We start from the raw sequence: 19,268 nt of genomic DNA, 5'->3' as shown, positions 1-19,268 counted from the left end.
AATATAATATTACAGTGTCAACTTAAATATAAATTTCAGTTCCACTAAAAAAACCAAATTATATTTTGTAAATAGTTAAAAGTGATAAATTATAGTGATAAATGCAAAAAACTAAATTGTAATATCAGTGTAACTATAATATTTCCTAAATATATTTATATAATCGTTAAAAAATTTTAAATAAGTAGCTTAAAATAACTTATAATCACAATAGTTAAAAATAACTCTATATAAATGATTATATTGTCACCTTTAAAATCAAAAAATAATGTAAGATGTTTTGAATAATTATAATGATACAAATTAAAACATTAAGCAAATATATTTTAAAAATTAGTTAAAATAACAACTATAAATAATATTAAACCATATATAGTATTTAATTTTATTGATATGTAACTTGCGAGTAGAAGTCATTCAAACGATTGAGATTATGATGTTATAATAAATTTATATATTATCATATAATTCAAAATAGACAATATATTATATTAAATTAATATACGAATTATTATATCAAATTTAACAGCAACGTTATATAGGTGTTTCTGTGCATTATAATGTCAATTCAAATATAAATTTCAGTTCCATTTAAAAAAACTAAAGAATATTTTGTAAATAGTTAAAAGTGATAAATTGTAGTGATAAAAGCAAAAACTAAATTGTAATTTCAATTTAACTAAAATATTTCTTAAATATATTTTTATAATCGTTAAAAGTTTCCAAATAAGTAACTTAAAATAACTTACAATAACAATAGTTAAAAACAACTCTATATAAATGATTATATTGTTAGCTTTAAAATAAAAAAAAACAATATTTGATGTTTTAAATAATTATAATGATAGAAATTAAAACATTAATAAATTTTAAAAAATTAATTAACAATAAAAACAACTATAAATAACATTAAATCATATATTATATTTAATTTTATTCATGTATAACTCGCAGATAAAAGTCATTCAAACAATTGAGATTATGAAGTTATAATAAATATATATATTATCATATGATTCAAAATAATCAATATATTATATCAGTTTAGTATATAGAAATTATTATATCAAATTTAACAACAATGTTATTGTTATATTCAAAAAATCATATATTTATAAAGACTTCAACTATATAGGTGTTTATGCGCAACGCGCGGATATTCGCCTAGTAGTAATATATTATGGATAAATTTGAAGCCTTAAGGTTTTTTTTGTATGTTAAGTCTTTTCCATTCTCTGCTAAAATTTCAATTACTATATAAAAAAGTAACGAGGCATTAAATATGACTAAATTAAATGCCTATGATGAACTAAAATCTCACAGAATTCACCCATTTATCTTAATTGTTGATTTCCCTTCATTTAGTTTAATTGGTGTCATTAATAGCTCTTTCTACTAAATTTTTTATATAAAAAAGTAATGAGGCATTAAATATGACTAAATTAAATGCAAACTAAAATCTCACCGAATTCACCCATTTATCTTAATTGTTGATTTCCCTTCATTTAGTTTAATTGGTGTCATTAATAGCTCTTTCTACTAAAATTTTTATCCGCCAATTAGGGAAAATGACATAAATGTCCTACAAAGAGGGTTAGTCATTTTAGCCCTTAAACTATTTTTGTGGCTTTATGAAGGAACGAAGTCGTTTTTGTCGGGTCAATTACATCATTTTGTCCAAAATGAAAGGGTCATCCGGTTACCCCTTTGACAAATTGATATTTGTTGACCAGCACTCCCACAATGACTTTGAATTTTCCCATAACCTTGGACCCACATCTTTCTCTCTCTTTCTCTCTTAAATTATTTCGTCGCCATCTAGACCATCACTTTCGTGCTACGTCTGGGATTTAAGAATCAGATGTGGCTATTAGTTTTAATCTGTTCTACATCATAACATCATAAGCTTCAGAAATCAATAGCACATCACCATATTTGATTCAAATTGAGAGTGAATTTGGTTCATTTCTCAATTCGTTTTTTATGTTTCTACAATAGAAATTGTTGGGTTTCTGATGAAATTTTTCAATGCTTGCATTTTCCTCCCTGTTTCTTACATTCGCGTTATCACTTTTACCCTTCCGTTCTTGGTTACCACCTGACGAGGCTTCCTAACATAATGTCAGATCATAAAAATAGTTTTAGCAAAGTTTTTGGTGCCTAGGCTTGACAAGTAAAATTTGATTTCGTAATGAAAATATAATAAAACAAGAATCATTATGCAGGGGGTGGACATCGAGACAGAAAGTAGGGAAAATAACCCAAACAATAGTTGAACAAGATGAAAAAATAGTTGAAAAAGAAACACTAGTTGATAACAGGAGGTGGAAAACAATCGATGAACCGAAACAACAAACAATTAGAAACATGAACAAAAAAACATGGTTCGGTAAACCTTGAACTCAATGGTTTCGATTTCAACAAAAAGCAACGAAAAAGAAAAGGAAGAACGAAAGCAGGGAAAAAAAGGATGAATGAAAGCAGAAATTGAAGAACAAACTTGTAGTTGTCGGGTGCTAGGTCTCCGGCCGGTGGATTCACACGGACGATGGCAGCCATTGCCGTCTAATGGAAATCGGTTTTGAGAAAGTCAAAATGTGATTTTGACTTTTAAATGAAAAGAGCAGATGTGTCCACTGAAACCTGCTAACATAGGTTAGATGGACTAAAAAACAAGTTGCTTCTAATCTTATGACACTATAAAGACACGAAATTAGTTTAAGGACTTAAAAGGCCAACCCTAGAAAGTTCGTAAGACATTTATGTCATTTTCTCTTAATTAGTACAATAATTATTACTTTTATTTTCATTTAACCAACATGGTATATAACTCCTATTAATATGATTTTTTTTCTTTTATAAAATTTTCACTATTGTCCAATATCTTTGTGGAACTCAATATAAGCCCCCTTAACATCAAATTCTGGCTCTGCCCTGTTCATGTTGTCTAAGTTCAAATCATTAGAGAGATTTAAACTTAGTTGTTATATCTTAAGTTTTGAAGTTCTAGCCGGAAGATGGGGAATATAATTCTTTGATGAATTAATATGTTAATGATATTAATCATGTGTTATTTTAGTGTTAGAACAAACTTCTTAACTCTATTTAAGCATCCAAAGTCACTAAAATTTGATTTGGAAAGGTTTAAGTTAAGTTGGAGGAGCTAAATTTGAAGTTTTTGGTGGAAGTGCTAAAAATGGAAAATTACGGGCCATGTTTTTTTCTTTCAAAATTCATAATCGCTAATATTTTGATATTAATGCTTTGGGTGGTCAATTGATTGCTCCTGTAAGTCCTGTTTCTTTTGTTTCTTTTGTATGATCACACATTTAGCGTTTATGAGTCTATAGATGTTAACTAAGTTTTAAAAACCAAAATTAGAATACTAAGAAATAATTTAACATTATTTATATGGATTATTATGATCATGTAGGTGTCCAATATCTCTTTTATGACTTGGAAAAGTTTACTTAGAGATATCTTACAGCTAAAGTAAGGTTGCTCCCCGAGAATACATTTCCCTTACTTATTTTGATATGTGAGTTTTCACGTATTTGTACTTCTATGTGCAATTATTGTATGAAATATTTCAAATAATATGTATGCATTCAGGTAAATGATTTTGCCATGAATTTTAAAATCGAGTGTAAACTTATGATTTAAAAAGAGTTTTGCGCATGATCATTATATTCACATAGGATGGGATGAGACTTGTGTGTTGTCAGTTAATTATGAGATTTAGGAATACATTCTTATGCAAGAAGTGATGCATATGAGTTGTAAAGACATGATCGAGATTGTCGTGTTTGTAAACCCATTCCACCATTTCATGTGTGATGGTACATGTAACTAAAATCTATGAGTTGTGCATTAAACGAGTTTAGTAAGAGATGCTAATACCTTGTGTATGCTTCGAGTTACTATCTTGACTATTAAAAAAAATAGATCTTTGATAATGGTAGAGACTTGGGTAGTGGTAATTTAAAAGTATATGCCCAAGACCTTTGAGAGTTTAACTCTTGTATAAGACATTGGTGTAATTTAGTAGTATATTAGATAAAAATTGTGTGTCATCGTTTTAAACAAATGATGATGATTTAGAACTGCTTGTATTTTAAAATACATAATTCCCAAAATATAATTGCTACTATTCTTTTTAATGTTTTAAAAATATTTTGGGGTCTTCTTTGGTTATGGATTTTGTTCTAATCTAATACGTTTAAGAATCGACCATGTGATTATTTCCTAGCATTTCTAAGTCTGGTCCACATATTTTGATGTGTATTCAGATTGAAAGACTTAATTGATTAACGGATATGGATTTAGACTTCAAATATTCAAAAGATGTTGTAATTTAAAATAAATATTAAATTTTTACTTACCTTTGTCTATGGTTTTGTTTCTTGGGTTCAGAACTGAATTAAAATAAGCAACCTAACACAAATTTGGTTTTATATTGTATGTTTAATATTGATTTAATTTAGTATTTAAGTTGTTGGTTTTGTGATCACCATAAATGGTGATTACAATGACCATTATAAGTTTACGGTATAAATAAAATATTTTTGTACTGGTATAATATATCTTCGAACATTGTTAACACCAATACCTATCTGCATATATGCGGGGCGTAGCTACATTCATGAAAGATGGGTCCTGGGACCTATCTTTTTTTTTTTTTTTTGTTAATAATAATACAATGATTTATCTTCTTTATCTTATATGTAAAAAAGAAAAAAGGGAATTTATCAAGGACCTATTTATAATTTGTGGCTAAAAAAACTATATCAACCTATATTTTATATATTCCAAAACATTTAAACTAATGGAAGGCCTCAATCCGCTTTAAATTTATTTAAAGGTAATTGTCAAATTCATTTAAAATTAATCGAAAAAAAATGTTTAAAAACCAGCTGATTGAATCAGTTGGATCGGGAACTGAAGAAATAAGCGGTTCGATTAGTATTGGTTTTATACCTCTTTTTGTACCAGAATGAATCGAACAGTTTTTACAAAAACCCGGTGGAACCAATTAAATTGAATAAAAACGCATAGAAATGAATCATTTTATATAATAAGCTTTGGTGATATTGTTTTTTTCATATCTATTTATTTTTCTAGGAATAAAAATATATTGTAAATGTTATGAAGTTTTTTGATGGTTTGTATTCATTTAAAACTATATTTTGTTTTGATATTATATTTATATTTTCTTTTTAATGTATGTGAATTTATATAAGACTTATGAGTATGTGTTTGTTTCAATGTATTTGGATTAACCTACAACTTGTTTTTATGTATTCTTTTAATGTTTGAACTTATAGACATCAAATTCTTGATTTATGGATGTATATGTGTGTAGGGAAAAATGTGAAGGGATGAAAATTATAGAAACCGGTGTACCCGACGGTTGAACCGGAAACCGACCACCATACTGGTTCAACTAAAAAACTGATTTTTTTAAAACATTGGAAAAACGACTTATGAAGTGTGATCATTGATCGACATGTCTAACCACTTGACACTTCATCACATTCTCGCCGGCCTAATCGATCAATCCCACACTCCCATTTTCTAGCGTCCGACCAATCTGCCGCCCATTGTCGTCCTCCTGCCTCCGCCAGGTGTCATCGCCTCCTATCCTCCGCCTTTCTACGCTCATCCCCTATAGCAGCCCAACCTTTTGCTGCCTCCATTGGTATTTTTTTTTTTTTTTTTTTTTTTTCAATTTCATTTACGTAAGAAACTACATAGTTTTTTGTTCTAGATTCTTCGTAGCAAAGTTAGATTAACCACTTTGCTTTTTACCTAGGGTTGTCCTTCTTCTAGGCGTTGGGTATACATTAATAGTTTATGCTGAATAAGTTCACAAGTTTTAAACATGCATGGAGTAAAAATCATAACAGTCATGATATATGTTGCTAAACAAATTTGCTTTTTTCCCCTTTCATGATGAGAAACAGCAAAGCATTTGATAAAATATCCTTATTATAAAAATTAATCAATTTCATTATAGGATAATAACTAAATATAATTTCTTCATGAGATGATGACAGTACTCAATTTAATTATTGCCTTTGTTATTACACAAGGCCATAAATATCTTGTTTCCTCTTGTGGAAATTGGGATTTTAAATGGACTATGGGTCAAGTGAATAAGCCCAATTATATATCTTACACAGCTCATTAGTAATTCTAAAAATATAATTTCATTCTATTTTATTCCTAAGGTAATATTTTTTAAAACAACGTTTGAGAATCTATATTTTGAGAAATAAATATTCTGCAGCCTCTACTAGAATAAGCTAAACTAATAAATATTGATGTGACATAGATGAACAATGATGTAAATAATTTTTTTTCTATTCATAATATTTTATTAAAAAACTAACATCATGTCAACATATAATAAAAACCATACAATTTGATTATGTTTAAATCAATATTACAAATAACATTTTTTATAATAAACTTAATTTGATTTCAACCGAACATTAAAGAAATGTAAATGAAGCACCAGCAAGATTATTAAATCATTTGAGATTTAAAACACTTTATTATATTAACAAACTTATATTATTTAACAAATTGATCATATTTTTAATGTGCGAAGTTCATCTCGTTGGCAAATTTTTTTAGCTTCATTCGGTAATGCTTATTGGCTGTCATTTCTATTGTTACAATCTTCATCTTTATATGATTATATCATATATTTTCTGGTAGATATTCACATGCACTAATAAAACATGGCACTAATTTTCAAATTATTTATCATTATTATTATTTACACTCATAAAAGACAATGATAATATATAGGGGCCAAAACTATATATATATATATATATATATATATATATATATATATATATATATATATATATATATATATATATATATATATATATATATATATATATATATATATATATATATATATATATATATATATATATATATATATATATATATATATATATAGAGAGAGAGAGAGAGAGAGAGAGAATTTAAGGGTAGGCTTGGGCTACCCTAGCTTATAGGTGGCTCCGCCCATGATAATGTGGAAGCATATAATATTATAGATGATGACAAACTTGTGCTTGAATTTATTCATGAACTTAACTCAACAAAGCATGAACTGCTTATGTATAAACTATAAAGAGAATGTAAACTTGATATCCTATACGTGTTTGAGTTACACAGAAACCCCCCAATGATTATGGTTGCATGTATATTACAAATATATAAAGATACAAGTTACAATAGTCCCTATACTACACAATAACATATATATATATATATATATATATATATATATATATATATATATATATATATATATATATATATATATATATATATATATATATATATATATATATATATATATATAACCAAAAGTATAATATAACAAATCTTCATAGTCGGAGCAGGAGGTTCTTAAATGTTCAAACTATGTTTAAAATCAAGGAACATTCGTGTAGGTAGATCATTTGTAAAAATATATGCATACTGATATGCAGATGACACATGAAGAATATGCACATAATCAATCGCAACATGCTCCCTAAAAAAATGTAAGCCAATTTTCACATGTGTGCTTCGTTGGTGTTGAATCGGGTTGGAGGTTAGATACATGGCACCGACTTTATCACAAAAAACAACAGTGACACATGACAAAGGGCAATGCAATTAAATAAGGAGTTTCTAAAGCCGAACAGTTTTAGCGACTATATTAGCTACCCCCGATATTTGGCTTCGTCACTAGAACGAGAAGCAATGTAGTGTCGTTTGGAGGACCAGGATACATGATTATTGTTGGATGAAATGTTTAAGGTCATTTACTATTGATAATCTTTCTAATAATATCAAAGTCCTTTTGGGTTGTTCTCATGACCCAAAAGCAATAACGAATTAGGAGAAAATAAGTTTGTTAATTTATTATGGATTAATAAATTAATTACAAATTATTTTGGAATTAACGGAATAGTTTTAATTAATTAAATAAGTTTAATATTAATTAATTTATTAGTATATAACTAGAATATTCCAGAACGCTCCAGAATAACGGTAGGGACAAAATCTTAAAGGATATGGATTATTCATTTATTCTTAGGAATTTCAATAACTTAATGATTAAGGTGGAGGTTATAAATAAGAATCTATAGGGTCAACCCTGACACTCATTGCCTCCTAAAGACTTTATCTAGGCCTCCCCTCTCTCTCCCATTTACAAAAATAATAACCCTTCCTAGGGATTTATTATGATTTATTGTGATTTTCAAAATTACCCTCTCTCCTAGGATTTCTCCTGGTTGCTTAGTTAGTGACTTAGATGTAAAGCAAAATAGGGATTCCTACTTTGAGTCCTTTCAACCTTGCATCAGTGGTAGTTACAAGATCCCAATCAAGGAATCAAGAAGATCAAGATCAAGATGTTAGTAATTTTACAAGCTTTAAAGTATGTTACTATAACAGTAAAACCTAGATTCATAGGACACATGTACACATAAGGTTTCTTTTGCTTTTTCCTGTGTAAACTACTATGTATTGAATACAATAAATCCCACCAATTATCACCTAGATAGACAGAAAAACCAAAGGTGGGTCGATGTGCTGAGGGACAACCGGCCCAATCATCTTCCAAATAAGCCAAGCAATCGACGGTTGGCAAGCAAATATGAAGACCGTGCGTAAGATTACCTTTAAGGTACCCTAAAATACACTTAGGAACCATGAAATATGGAGCACTCGGGTCATGCATGAAGAGACGGACTTGTTGTACGTCATAAGAAATATCATGACGAGTAAATGTTACATATTTAAGGGCTAGGCTTCGATATAACGTCAGATCAAAAAATAGATCTCCGTCGGTAAATAGCTTAGATTTCAGTGTCATCCGGAGCGCTATAGGGATTACACATGGTCACATCAGCATGTGTAAGAATATCTCGAGCAAAAAGGTTTTAGGATAAAAAGAGACTTGGAGCACTGGGAGAGGAAATAATGCCAAGCAAAAGGAACAAAGAGCCAAGATCAAACATTGCTACATTGGAAATTCAAATGATAGTTAAGAGATGAGTTTGGAGACGAGAGAATGAGATGATGTGGTAAGAATAATATATTTTGCTGCTGAGAAAGCATAAAGAATAGAGATAGACCGCAAAGCATTGGTACCACACTTAAGGAGTTGGTTGAGATCGTAAAGAGCCTTTTGCATACCACAATCATGATCTAAAAACTGAGAGTTAATATATCTAGGTGGTTGACGCATATAAACAGTTTCAACAAGATCACTGTGAAGAAATGCATTTTTAACATCAAGTTGATGAATATGTCAGTTTATAGAAATAGTGATATTGAGTACATTGTGAATGAGTTTTGGTTTCCATTATTGCAAACCACATGTTACGAGTCAAAGACCTCAAAACCACCTCATATTTCTCTTCTTGATTGGATGTCATTTCTTGATATGATGATAGCTTAGTTGCCCGTTAGGATCAATTCTAGACAACAATGTCATTGAAACATAGTTTCACTCGTTTGCTAAGCATACATCATAATAAAAAATCAAATAATAGTCATGGGTTGTGATTTGAAATAACATTTCTCGTGGTAGCATCACAGCTCTGACATACACTTAAATTACATCAGTTCCAGTAATAAGATACTAATTACAAAGAAAAAAAAAACTCTACCATTAGCTTTAATTTTTGAAACTTAAAAGTTTAAAGAACTTTACTAGAAATTCAAATTTCCAAAATAAAAAAGAAACTCTCAAATTGAAATTTAAAAGACAATATTACTCAACAAATAAAAAAGACAAAACTTTAAAAATGGTCCCTGTGGTTTTAGAAAATATGAAGTTTGGTTCCTAATTTACAAAAACCTCACGGATCATCCATGTGGTTTCAAAACTTTTAATGTTTAATCTTTCTGTCTAACTCCGTCAGTTTTCTACCGTTAAGTATATTACTTTTATAATATTTTTAGTAGGCCGGGACATGAAAACTTCATTAGAAATTCATAACTTCATCATCCGACGTCCGTTTTCGTCTGTCTATTTACCGTTGGACTACTATCTACGAGATCTTCGATTCTCGTTTAGATTGTTTCGGCTAAAAATCATTCGATCTCATATTCGAGTAATCGGGCTGCATATCGCTAAGTCGAAACTTCGAAAAATCATAATTTCCTCATACAAAGTCAGATTTTAGCGTTTTTTATGTACGCTCTCGGTTTAACATATCCTACGACTTTCGTTTAGATCACTAAGGCTAGATATTGCTCTATCTTAAATGTATATTTTACGTCATTCAGCGTCATGCCGGTTCTGTCGCGAAACTTCTACAGGTCATAACTTCTTCGTTATAACTCGAATTTCGGCGTTCTTTATATGTACGGAATCCTTGTAACATATACTACAACTTAGTTAAGATTATTCATTCCAAATAATATTCTATCAAAAAGTTATTTTTAATGTTTATCGTCTCTAAATTGACTAGCCCTGATCTACGGGTGTTACACCTATTGCTATCCTCTATTATCAGTAATAGAAAGCAAGGGAAAACCGGCAACAGGAAGTTGTCGAAGTGCCTATTGCCACCTCTTTCCATCCAAGCACCACCCACCCCGGTGCTTATGATGGGATGTTTCTGAGCTTTCTCCATCTCTCCCTTCATCCTTCTCTCGTCACCTATCGCCAATCAGAATAAACAGTGAAGGCAGCAAAGGTGCCACCTCATCACTCTCCCCCTTTCTCACTTCATCGATGATGAGGATCACCATAGCCGACGGTGGCAATCCATATCCCTCCTGTCGTAACCCACCACCACCCAACGTCGTTATCGTTGTTGCTTCCTCTTGGTCCTCGAAGAGCATTATACAACAGAAACGTAGCAGTAAGGCCTCCCACCGCCACCAATCACAACCACCATCGTTACTACATTCCGCCGTCATTCCCTGCTGCGGTTGGTAAGCCGTCTCCGCCCTTACCATTTCGATTTCGATAAATCTATGTCGATGTCCAGTCGAGACCAAGAGACCCAATGATGGGTCTCGATTTTTGTTGAATTTCAAACCTGCAAATCACGATTGGTAACGAATCTGGTTAAATTTAGGGGTGGGTTCTTGTGTTCACTGTATAGTTTAGGGATGAACAAACTTGTTTTGCCACATATTCCAGTTTGATTTTGGGTTTTTGAGATCCATCTGATGAAGATGAAAGGAAGCAGGCGGTGGAGAGAGAGAGAGAGATTTCTTTTTAGTCTTTAAAATAATAGAAAACCTTCATAAATGGTCTCTGGTATTGAAATGACGAAAATGCCCCCTCACTTAACGGTAGAAAATTAACGGAGTTAGACGGAAAGACTAAACATTGAAAGTTTTCAAACCACAGGAACGATCCATGAAGTTTTTGTAAATTAGGGACCAAACTCCATATTTTCGAAAACCATAGGGACCATTTTTGAACTTTTGTCAATAAAAAAGAAATTTATGACTGCCACTAAAATTTCAAAATCGAAATAACTCTCAAACACTCAAATTATTACTCTGAAAAAGAAAGAAATCTTAACAGATGTTCCATAAGTAAAAAAGATATTGTTCTTGCGGACAATGTGTCTCTGTGTCTTCGACATACAATTTACCCGTGGTCGGTTATGCGAACGATGTAATTAATTCTACACCGATATACTATATAAACTGTTATATGACTTTTTAAGAAGTTTTTGAATTTGAAATGTGTGTTAAATAAGATACCATTAAATAGACTAAAAAATAGTGTTGATTTTTTTTTTTTTTGACTAGATTTGTGAGAAAAAGTATTTTGCAAATCATAATACATTTTGAAAGTTCGGAAAATGCAATATTCTATAAAATTTTATTCAGAAGATGTTGTGCAAAAAAATTAACAAATTTCAAAAAAAATTAAAAACATTTTTTCCGAACCGGTTTAAGTAAGAATATCTCTGAAAATCTTGGGTTTATCGAAAATTTCATATTTTTAATGAAGGTAATTATTTTGGATTTTCTTAAAAAATTTGTGGTTATATTGTGATATTGGATTATAAAAGGTGAATATTCCAAAATATAGACATACATAAATGTTAATTTAAAAAAATAATAATAAATAAATAAATAAATAAATAAATCGTAATCAAATAAGATGAAAAAAAGAAAAATAATGATAAAAAACAATCAACTAAAAAGGGTAAGGCAGCTCATGAGAAGCACGTGAAAAGAGGTTTTCCTGCAAGCCCGTGAAGTTCTTATCACGGTGGCCGCCGCCGGCGTTTACCCAATTCAGAGATCCAGCTTTACCTCGTAAGACTTGTATCCCCCCCTTAATTATTTGATAGATCTACCTGTTTTACTCTAATCAATCGTTAACCCATCTGCTTTCCCTAAATTGATTGAAATTCTCCAAACCTATATCAACAATAGGGAGAATGAAATCGAGTAAAGGTCATCAGGAGGAGGAGGAAGACGATTATGAAGAATTCGGCGTCAAGAAAGATAACACCCCGTCTTCCAATACCAGCAAAGGTCTGTTATCCCCTTTAAAATTAAGAACACCTGATCGATTTTATAGCAATTGTATATTAAGTCAATTTTGGGTTTCTAAATTCCCAAACTTTATTCAATTGTGTTGATTATTCAATCCCCAAAAGGGAAAAACAATCATCTAATCGTTTTCTTATGAAGCGATTTTGTATATATTAACTGAATTGGGATTAAAACAGATGGGAAGAGCAGTGATAAAGCTAATGCTACTAGGTCGAAGCATTCAGTTACAGAACAGCGTCGAAGAAGCAAAATCAATGAAAGGCATGTCTTTGATCACAATCACCATTAATCTTTTACCTAATTTGTCTGGAATTTGTCGGTTTTGGTAAAAATCTTGCTATCCTTTATGAGTTTTAGATTCTATCATGTTTTCTTTGTAGTTAACGTAATTACATTTACAAAATGTTTGTGGGAATGATGAACTGAAATCATTCAATCAATGGAAATTTATCAACTAAGATCAAACAGAATTGAGATGATAATGTAACCTATCAATCTAACAAAACATAATGAATTAGCTTTCATTTCTTGTTGATTAGATTCCAGATATTGAGGGATTTGATACCCAATAGCGATCAAAAGAGAGATACAGCATCGTTTCTACTCGAGGTAAATCAACTAAATGTAAAACATATTTATATATTCATCATTATTATTATTATTATTTGAAGGATGATTATGTATTTATGTGATCTATTATCTAATGATTATCGTTTCTTTGTAGGTAATAGAATATGTTCAATATTTACAAGAAAGGGTACAAAAATATGAAGGATCATATCAAGGTTGGAGCACAGAGCCCACAAAATTAATGCCATGGGTAATTAACATTTAACATCTCATTTTTCTAATATTTTTTACTTAATATATTTTCAAAATAACCGAATTTATTTTTCATATCTTTGGTTCCCCATAGAGAAATAGTCACTGGCGTGTCCCAAATTTCGGTCAACCCCCCGTGATAAAAACCGATTCTGGTCAACCACCATCTTTTCCCGTTAGATTCGATGAAAATGTCCAAATTGCCCCTCCCATCAACACAACCTCACAAAATCAAAACCCTGCCCGAACTGACCCTAGTGACATGAACTGTAACATGATCGATTCACAACCTGAATTATCAAACAAGACAACACTCATGCCCATCCCAATGCTGCCCGGACAATCTGCCCCGGTTGTTGATGGTGGATTTTCCCATTCTACCCTTCACGGGTCAAGTGATTGCCCGGGCCCGGCTGCCCGAGATGGAAGTCAGCAAGATGAGTTGATGGTTGAAGGAGGGACAATTAGTATTTCAAGTGTTTATTCTCAAGGGTAAGTGTAAAAACTATAAAGCAACTTTTTATTCGAAAACCATTTTTTAAAATTTAAATATAGATATTTTTTTTTTTAGGTTATTAAATTCGCTTACAGATGCGTTACAAAACTCGGGTGTGGATTTGACTCAAGCTACCATTTCAGTACAAGTTGATCTTGGGAAACGTGCAAACAGAGGACTCATATCCACTACTAAGGTACAAATTTACGCAACAATATTTTACTTTTTTCATTTCTTATTAAGATTTAAGACATTATAGTTAATTGAAAATGAAATTAGAATGGTATTTTATGTTTAGGAACATGAGAACGCTCAACAACCTGTGGGTAGGTTTCAAGAATTTAGCAATGGAGAAAACTCTGATCAATCTCAACCTCCAAAAAGACTCAAGACATGAAATTGGTGATAAATTTATGTTTTGGGAAGGGGGGTAAATGGGTCAATTTGTACATGATGTGTGGTTTTGGCAACCCGAGAAATCTGTTGTTATGTTGTAGAAAGAGCTGCTGCATGTGGATGATGAGTTGAGTGTTGCCTTTTTTTTTTTTTTTTTTTTTTTTTAGTGTTTGAAGAAAAATAAACAAAAACTTATTATTTTAAGAGTTTAGAGGAATTGGGTTTGTTTTTACTATTTACTTATTATTGATGTTGAAGATGGGACCCACATGGAAATGGAAATGGAAATGGAAATGATACATATAAAATTAATTTGTACTCTTTGTGTTTGTTGTGTAATGTGACTTGTTTAGGACGAAAGCTAGTAAATTAAGATATGATTATGGAGGGTTTATGTTAAACGAATTTGGTGTGGTATGTTTGGCAAAATAGCTGATCGCTTGTTGCAAGAAGTAATTTTGTAACTTTATATTGTACAGAAGTTTTTGGTATAAAGTTACATGAAAGCGAAAATCTTCTAAAATATCTTAAAAGCTTTAAAAAAAAAAAGTTTGTTTTAAAATAAAATATTTAAATTCATAGTCACAGACAAAGCTTTTTTACTTCGGTTTGATTTAAAAAAAAAAAAAAAAAAAAAGTAAAAGTAAAAATTAGCTCGTTGCCAAAACATATACAAACTTTAACAGTTATTATGTTATAGAATTATTAAATAAATAATGATAGGCTGTAATAACACAAAGGGGTGGTGGCGCAGTTGGCTAGCGCGTAGGTCTCATAGCTATCTGAGTTATCCTGAGGTCGAGAGTTCGAGCCTCTCTCACCCCAAAAACTTTTTCCCTTCTTTTATTAAATTGCTTTTCAAATCTGACTTTTGAATCGATATAAAATTTTATGTTTAAATAATCTCAAAAGCATCATTATATTGGTGTTAAAAAGAAATCAACACAAAAAATGATATGACTTTTGAAGGTTGATTAATTGACATCTAAAATGATATTTTAGTGGTCCATTAAAGGCGGCTTAAATATTGCAATTTCAGAGGACACGAGTATTAAAAATGTTTCACATTGTGCGACAAATGATGTATTTGATATATGATTATATGATAAAATAACTCTTGTAATTATTATTTTTCTATGGAAACACAATCAAATAAACTAATGTCTCTCTTTCGTTTTTTATATCCTAAAAACAACAATGTAAGTTCCTCATCTCAAATCCAGTCGACCAGGATAACCATGATTTCATATGTTTAGCAAAAATAGTTAATAGCTGCAAGTTGAAGTTTTTATTTGTAAGTGCAAAAATAGTTGTAAGCTTTAAAAATTGTAAAATTACATAGAAAGACATTTAGAAACAAGCTCAGAATTGAAATGTTAAAAAAAACAAAAACTAGGAAATCTTCAGAAAGGTCCTTTTATTTTGGAAGAAGTTATATTTTAGCCCCAAAAAAAAATTAAACAGAAAAGTCACAATTATTTGATTTACTCGATAATATATGACATTTTCTGTTAAAAGAAAAACAGAAGACTTTTTTGTTAATTTGAGCCAAATATGTTCAATTTTTTTGGGGACTTAACAGTAACTTTTCCGAAAATATTAGGACTTTTCTGACAATTTCCCAAAAATTAGGTCCTTTTTGTTTTAAACAAAACACTGGAAACACTAAAAAGATTGGACTATATATTTTCTATATGGAACTGAATCCAACTTAAACAATGATTTACTACATAATTGCATAAAAGAAAAACATCATCACAAAATAAACAAATCATGTTTCATCAATCTTACAAATCAATCCTTCTTTCACTTATTTTCCATCTTCAATCTCCTGCAAATAATACAGATAGAAACATATAACATAACCCAATTTTTACGATAAACACAAATTCCAAATTAAGTAACAAAACAATGTTTATACTTACAGAATTCTCAATCTTATCAAAATCATCATCTTCATCATCATCACCACCATCAAAAGCATCATTATTTTCAGCATCACTGTCATCAAAATCTCCCAAAAGATATGAATCCAAATCCTGTTCTGATGAAGAACTCTTACTTTTCAGCTTTGCTTCCACCTCTTCTGTTTCTTTTTGTGGTGTCTGTTTTAATCTGTTCTCTTCTATAAACTTTCTTTCATACCTATATATAATATCAAAAGATATAACATTTAATATAACATTTAAGATATCTTTAATGGAAATTCCAAGAAAAAAGCAGTCACATACGGGGATACATGAGTGCTCACAAGTGTAAAATATATCCTCCAAAATCTTCCATCTTTCATGTGTCTTGGGCATAAATCATATCTCAACCTTGAAACTTCCTGTTTTGAATCATCATGAATCATGATCAAAATTTCCATTTGTGTTTTTGTTTATGTAAGAAATGTGTGGATACCTTTACTGTTGTGAGGACAAGATTTGCATGTTTTTGCTGCCATTCTGAAAGATCTTGCCTTACATTGGAGACAGTAGCAACATCAGACACCAAATCATCTGAGATCCAATGGAAACAAGTTTAGTTGCCTTATTGTGATTAGTGAATATAGTTAGATAATTTTGCCTTATAATCATACTCATACATCATTTCATCCAATTTAATCAAATTGCCTTACATAGATCATTAATAACACTATAACAGTAACGATCGGGGTGATTTGATTAGAGTCATGTGAGAATATGTGATTGATAGTTATGTAGTTAGTGTTAAGAACTTCAGTGATTGATAGTTACTTGAAGAATGCTCAACATAAATTTCGAATTGGAAATTTCGAATCAACGAACTTGACATTCATAGTCAAAGGTAAGTTAACGTGTTGGACTTAGTTGAGCAATCAACATAATCAATAGATATCAGTAACAGAGCATGAACAACCACTATTTACATAGAGATTACTAGAAAAATCAACGAAACAAGTGAGGAAACCTGGAAAGGGGAAACTCTGGAATGTCGATAACGTGAGTCCTTTGACGAAGTCTCGGAGATCCTGAGTGATCCCGAACGTTTCAAGCTCCAACTCCGACGGAGTGTCAGAAGAAGATGATGATGAGGTAATCGAGAGAGATGGGATTTGATCGGCAAGTGAGAGGAGGAGGGCGGTTTTCTTAGATGCCTCGGCGGCAATGTCTTTAGAGCGCTTGGCGGTTTCAGATACGATGTCGGCAATTCTGACCGGAGAAGAAGTTAGGGTTTGAGATCTCCTTGTTGCTTCTTCAGCTAATGATTTAGCCTTTTGCCAAAAATTCTCCATTGTTGAAGTCATCCTTTTGGTTGCTAGTGTGATTTCACTGGTAAAACTGCGAGTGTAGGCGGAATGGCGTCTGGTGAGGTAAGATAAAGTTACCGGCGGTGACAGAGTAGCTCATGCGAACGGACGTATGGTAACCGTCTGTTATTGCTTCTCTAATATGACCGCACTTAAAGGTTCAATAAAGGTACAATAGTTGGGGTGGCAATGGAAGCAACAAATAAACCAAATACTACATTTTATTATCATTTTTTATTTATATAAAAACTTTTAAAATATATTTTCTATGATTCATTTTATTATATTTTAGAGAAATTAAATTGCCTCCTACATTTATTCCTACGATTATTTCTATCCACTAAAATTATGATAAATCACCATTCAATTTAATTGTATTTGATATATTCCTAATATAATCTTAATGATTTAGTTTAAAAAATATGGAAAGATGACACTTGTCATAATTTTATTGGGTAGGAACATTTGTAGGTATAAAAAGTAAGAATCAATTTAATTTCTCTATATTTTAATGGGATTCTTGAAGATCTTATAGGAAAAGATATTCTCGAAAACTTTCAGATAGTATCTAAATATGTTATGGTTACTTAGAGAGACGGGATATATGACAAAATGAAAGAGAGAAAGACAACCTGTCTTTTAATTTAGTATAAAATTTAATATTTTATAATCGATTATTTTTAGAAATTTATTTTTGTTGATATTTTAACTTTATAATTTTATTTATAAATAACACACAAGATTTGGTAAATTTTAATAAAAGAACAAGACCTAGGCCCTCTTTGATATGTGTTGACCAAGTCACGTCGGACACTTTTGGCTGATTCGATCAGCTGAAAGTATTTGATATGTAAAATTTATGCCGAAGTTGGAACATAACTAACAGAGAAAGGAAGCAACACTTTCCGGTATACCCTTGCCATTGGATCCCTTGGATAAAAATTCATGTGTATAAGGAGGTTACGAGAATCGGGTTTGGGTCTTCCTTATACAAAAAATGGTGTTTAGCAACAAGTTAGAGGGTTTTTTATGTTTTAATCCCTACAATAATATATTTAATGTCTATTATGCTGTAAGTTTTTATATACACTACTACTACTATTATTATTATTATTATTATTATTATTATTATTATTATTATCATCAATCACTATATAGAGCATCAGGGTAAAATATCATTTATATCAGTCAGCACATTCAACCAGATGTACAATCAAATAACATGATTTCTTACTCAACATAATTTATTACTTAGACAGATCTTTATCAATCAACATTTTTTCAATCAGAAACTATCAAACGGTTCCTACATACAAAATATATCTTAAATAAATGAAATGAAAAGGAGCAATTGTGGTTATGTAGCATTGTCATATTACTTTGAAAACTAAAATGATTAAGCAATTTGTATGTTGAAACAAGACAACATTTTATTGAAATGATATAATTTTGCATGAAAAAATTACAATGATGAAATTGGAAGAAACAAATTATACAACCAGCTTACTCGATTTATAGCAATTATCCTATATTTCGAGCTTCTATTAATAATCCAAAAAAAAAAAATTTAGTAGCAATTTTGTAAAAAAAATCTATCATTTTTTAGGTTTTGTCGTTCCGAAGATTAAATGTTCTGAAAGGTCCAAATAGCTCAAAATATCGGAATAACAACCGCATTAAAACATTTATATTAGTTCAAATTAAAATTGGTCAACCCGT

At 30.5% G+C, this 19,268-nt stretch overlaps 2 protein-coding genes and 1 non-coding gene across 4 annotated transcripts; 2 read left to right on the top strand and 1 right to left on the bottom strand.

Annotated features, from left to right (window-relative positions):
* Positions 1-12,192: 12,192 nt before the first annotated feature.
* On the top strand, positions 12,193-14,596 carry BIM2 (BES1-interacting Myc-like protein 2). 2 transcript variants are annotated; one of them, XM_078970806.1, is made up of 8 exons: positions 12,193-12,321; positions 12,442-12,543; positions 12,741-12,825; positions 13,104-13,173; positions 13,289-13,384; positions 13,481-13,878; positions 13,958-14,078; positions 14,181-14,596. In XM_078970806.1, exons 2-8 carry the CDS (start codon positions 12,447-12,449, stop codon positions 14,277-14,279), a joined length of 966 nt encoding a protein of 321 aa, XP_078826932.1. In that variant the 5' UTR covers positions 12,193-12,321; positions 12,442-12,446; the 3' UTR covers positions 14,280-14,596. The 2 variants fall into 2 exon arrangements, with proteins under 2 accessions (XP_078826932.1, XP_078826933.1); XM_078970807.1 differs by having other exon boundaries at positions 14,162-14,596.
* A 421-nt stretch (positions 14,597-15,017) lies between these two features.
* Positions 15,018-15,103, top strand: TRNAM-CAU (transfer RNA methionine (anticodon CAU)). Its single transcript is given in 2 exon segments — positions 15,018-15,055; positions 15,068-15,103. It is a non-coding gene; the product is annotated as a tRNA-Met (tRNA).
* An 832-nt stretch (positions 15,104-15,935) lies between these two features.
* LOC145008201 (uncharacterized) lies at positions 15,936-17,683 on the bottom strand. The gene is made up of 5 exons (XM_078966826.1): positions 17,210-17,683; positions 16,682-16,779; positions 16,510-16,607; positions 16,204-16,423; positions 15,936-16,109 (listed from the first exon to the last, which is right to left on the bottom strand). The coding sequence occupies exons 1-5, from the start codon at positions 17,544-17,546 to the stop codon at positions 16,089-16,091; spliced, it is 774 nt and encodes a 257-aa protein (XP_078822952.1). The 5' UTR covers positions 17,547-17,683; the 3' UTR covers positions 15,936-16,088.
* Positions 17,684-19,268: the final 1,585 nt, after the last annotated feature.

The sequence above is a fragment of the Lactuca saligna genome, chromosome 8 (genome assembly GCF_052625555.1).
Source record: "Lactuca saligna cultivar CGN05327 chromosome 8, ASM5262555v1, whole genome shotgun sequence".
Lineage (NCBI taxonomy): Eukaryota > Viridiplantae > Streptophyta > Magnoliopsida > Asterales > Asteraceae > Lactuca > Lactuca saligna.
This window is presented reverse-complemented; position numbering and strand designations above follow the sequence as displayed.

Excerpts from the sequence above, each read along its gene's own strand:
- BIM2 (XM_078970806.1), top strand. The coding sequence starts at position 12,447 with ATGAAATCGAGTAAAGGTCATCAGGAGGAGGAGGAAGACGATTATGAA. Across the intron at positions 12,826-13,103 it reads AGAAGCAAAATCAATGAAAG|ATTCCAGATATTGAGGGATT; the intron begins GCATGTCTTTGA and ends CTTGTTGATTAG. Across the intron at positions 13,174-13,288 it reads CAGCATCGTTTCTACTCGAG|GTAATAGAATATGTTCAATA; the intron begins GTAAATCAACTA and ends GTTTCTTTGTAG.
- LOC145008201 (XM_078966826.1), bottom strand. The coding sequence starts at position 17,546 with ATGACTTCAACAATGGAGAATTTTTGGCAAAAGGCTAAATCATTAGCT. Across the intron at positions 16,608-16,681 it reads TTGTCCTCACAACAGTAAAG|GAAGTTTCAAGGTTGAGATA; the intron begins GTATCCACACAT and ends GATTCAAAACAG. Across the intron at positions 16,110-16,203 it reads TTGATAAGATTGAGAATTCT|GAGATTGAAGATGGAAAATA; the intron begins GTAAGTATAAAC and ends TATTATTTGCAG.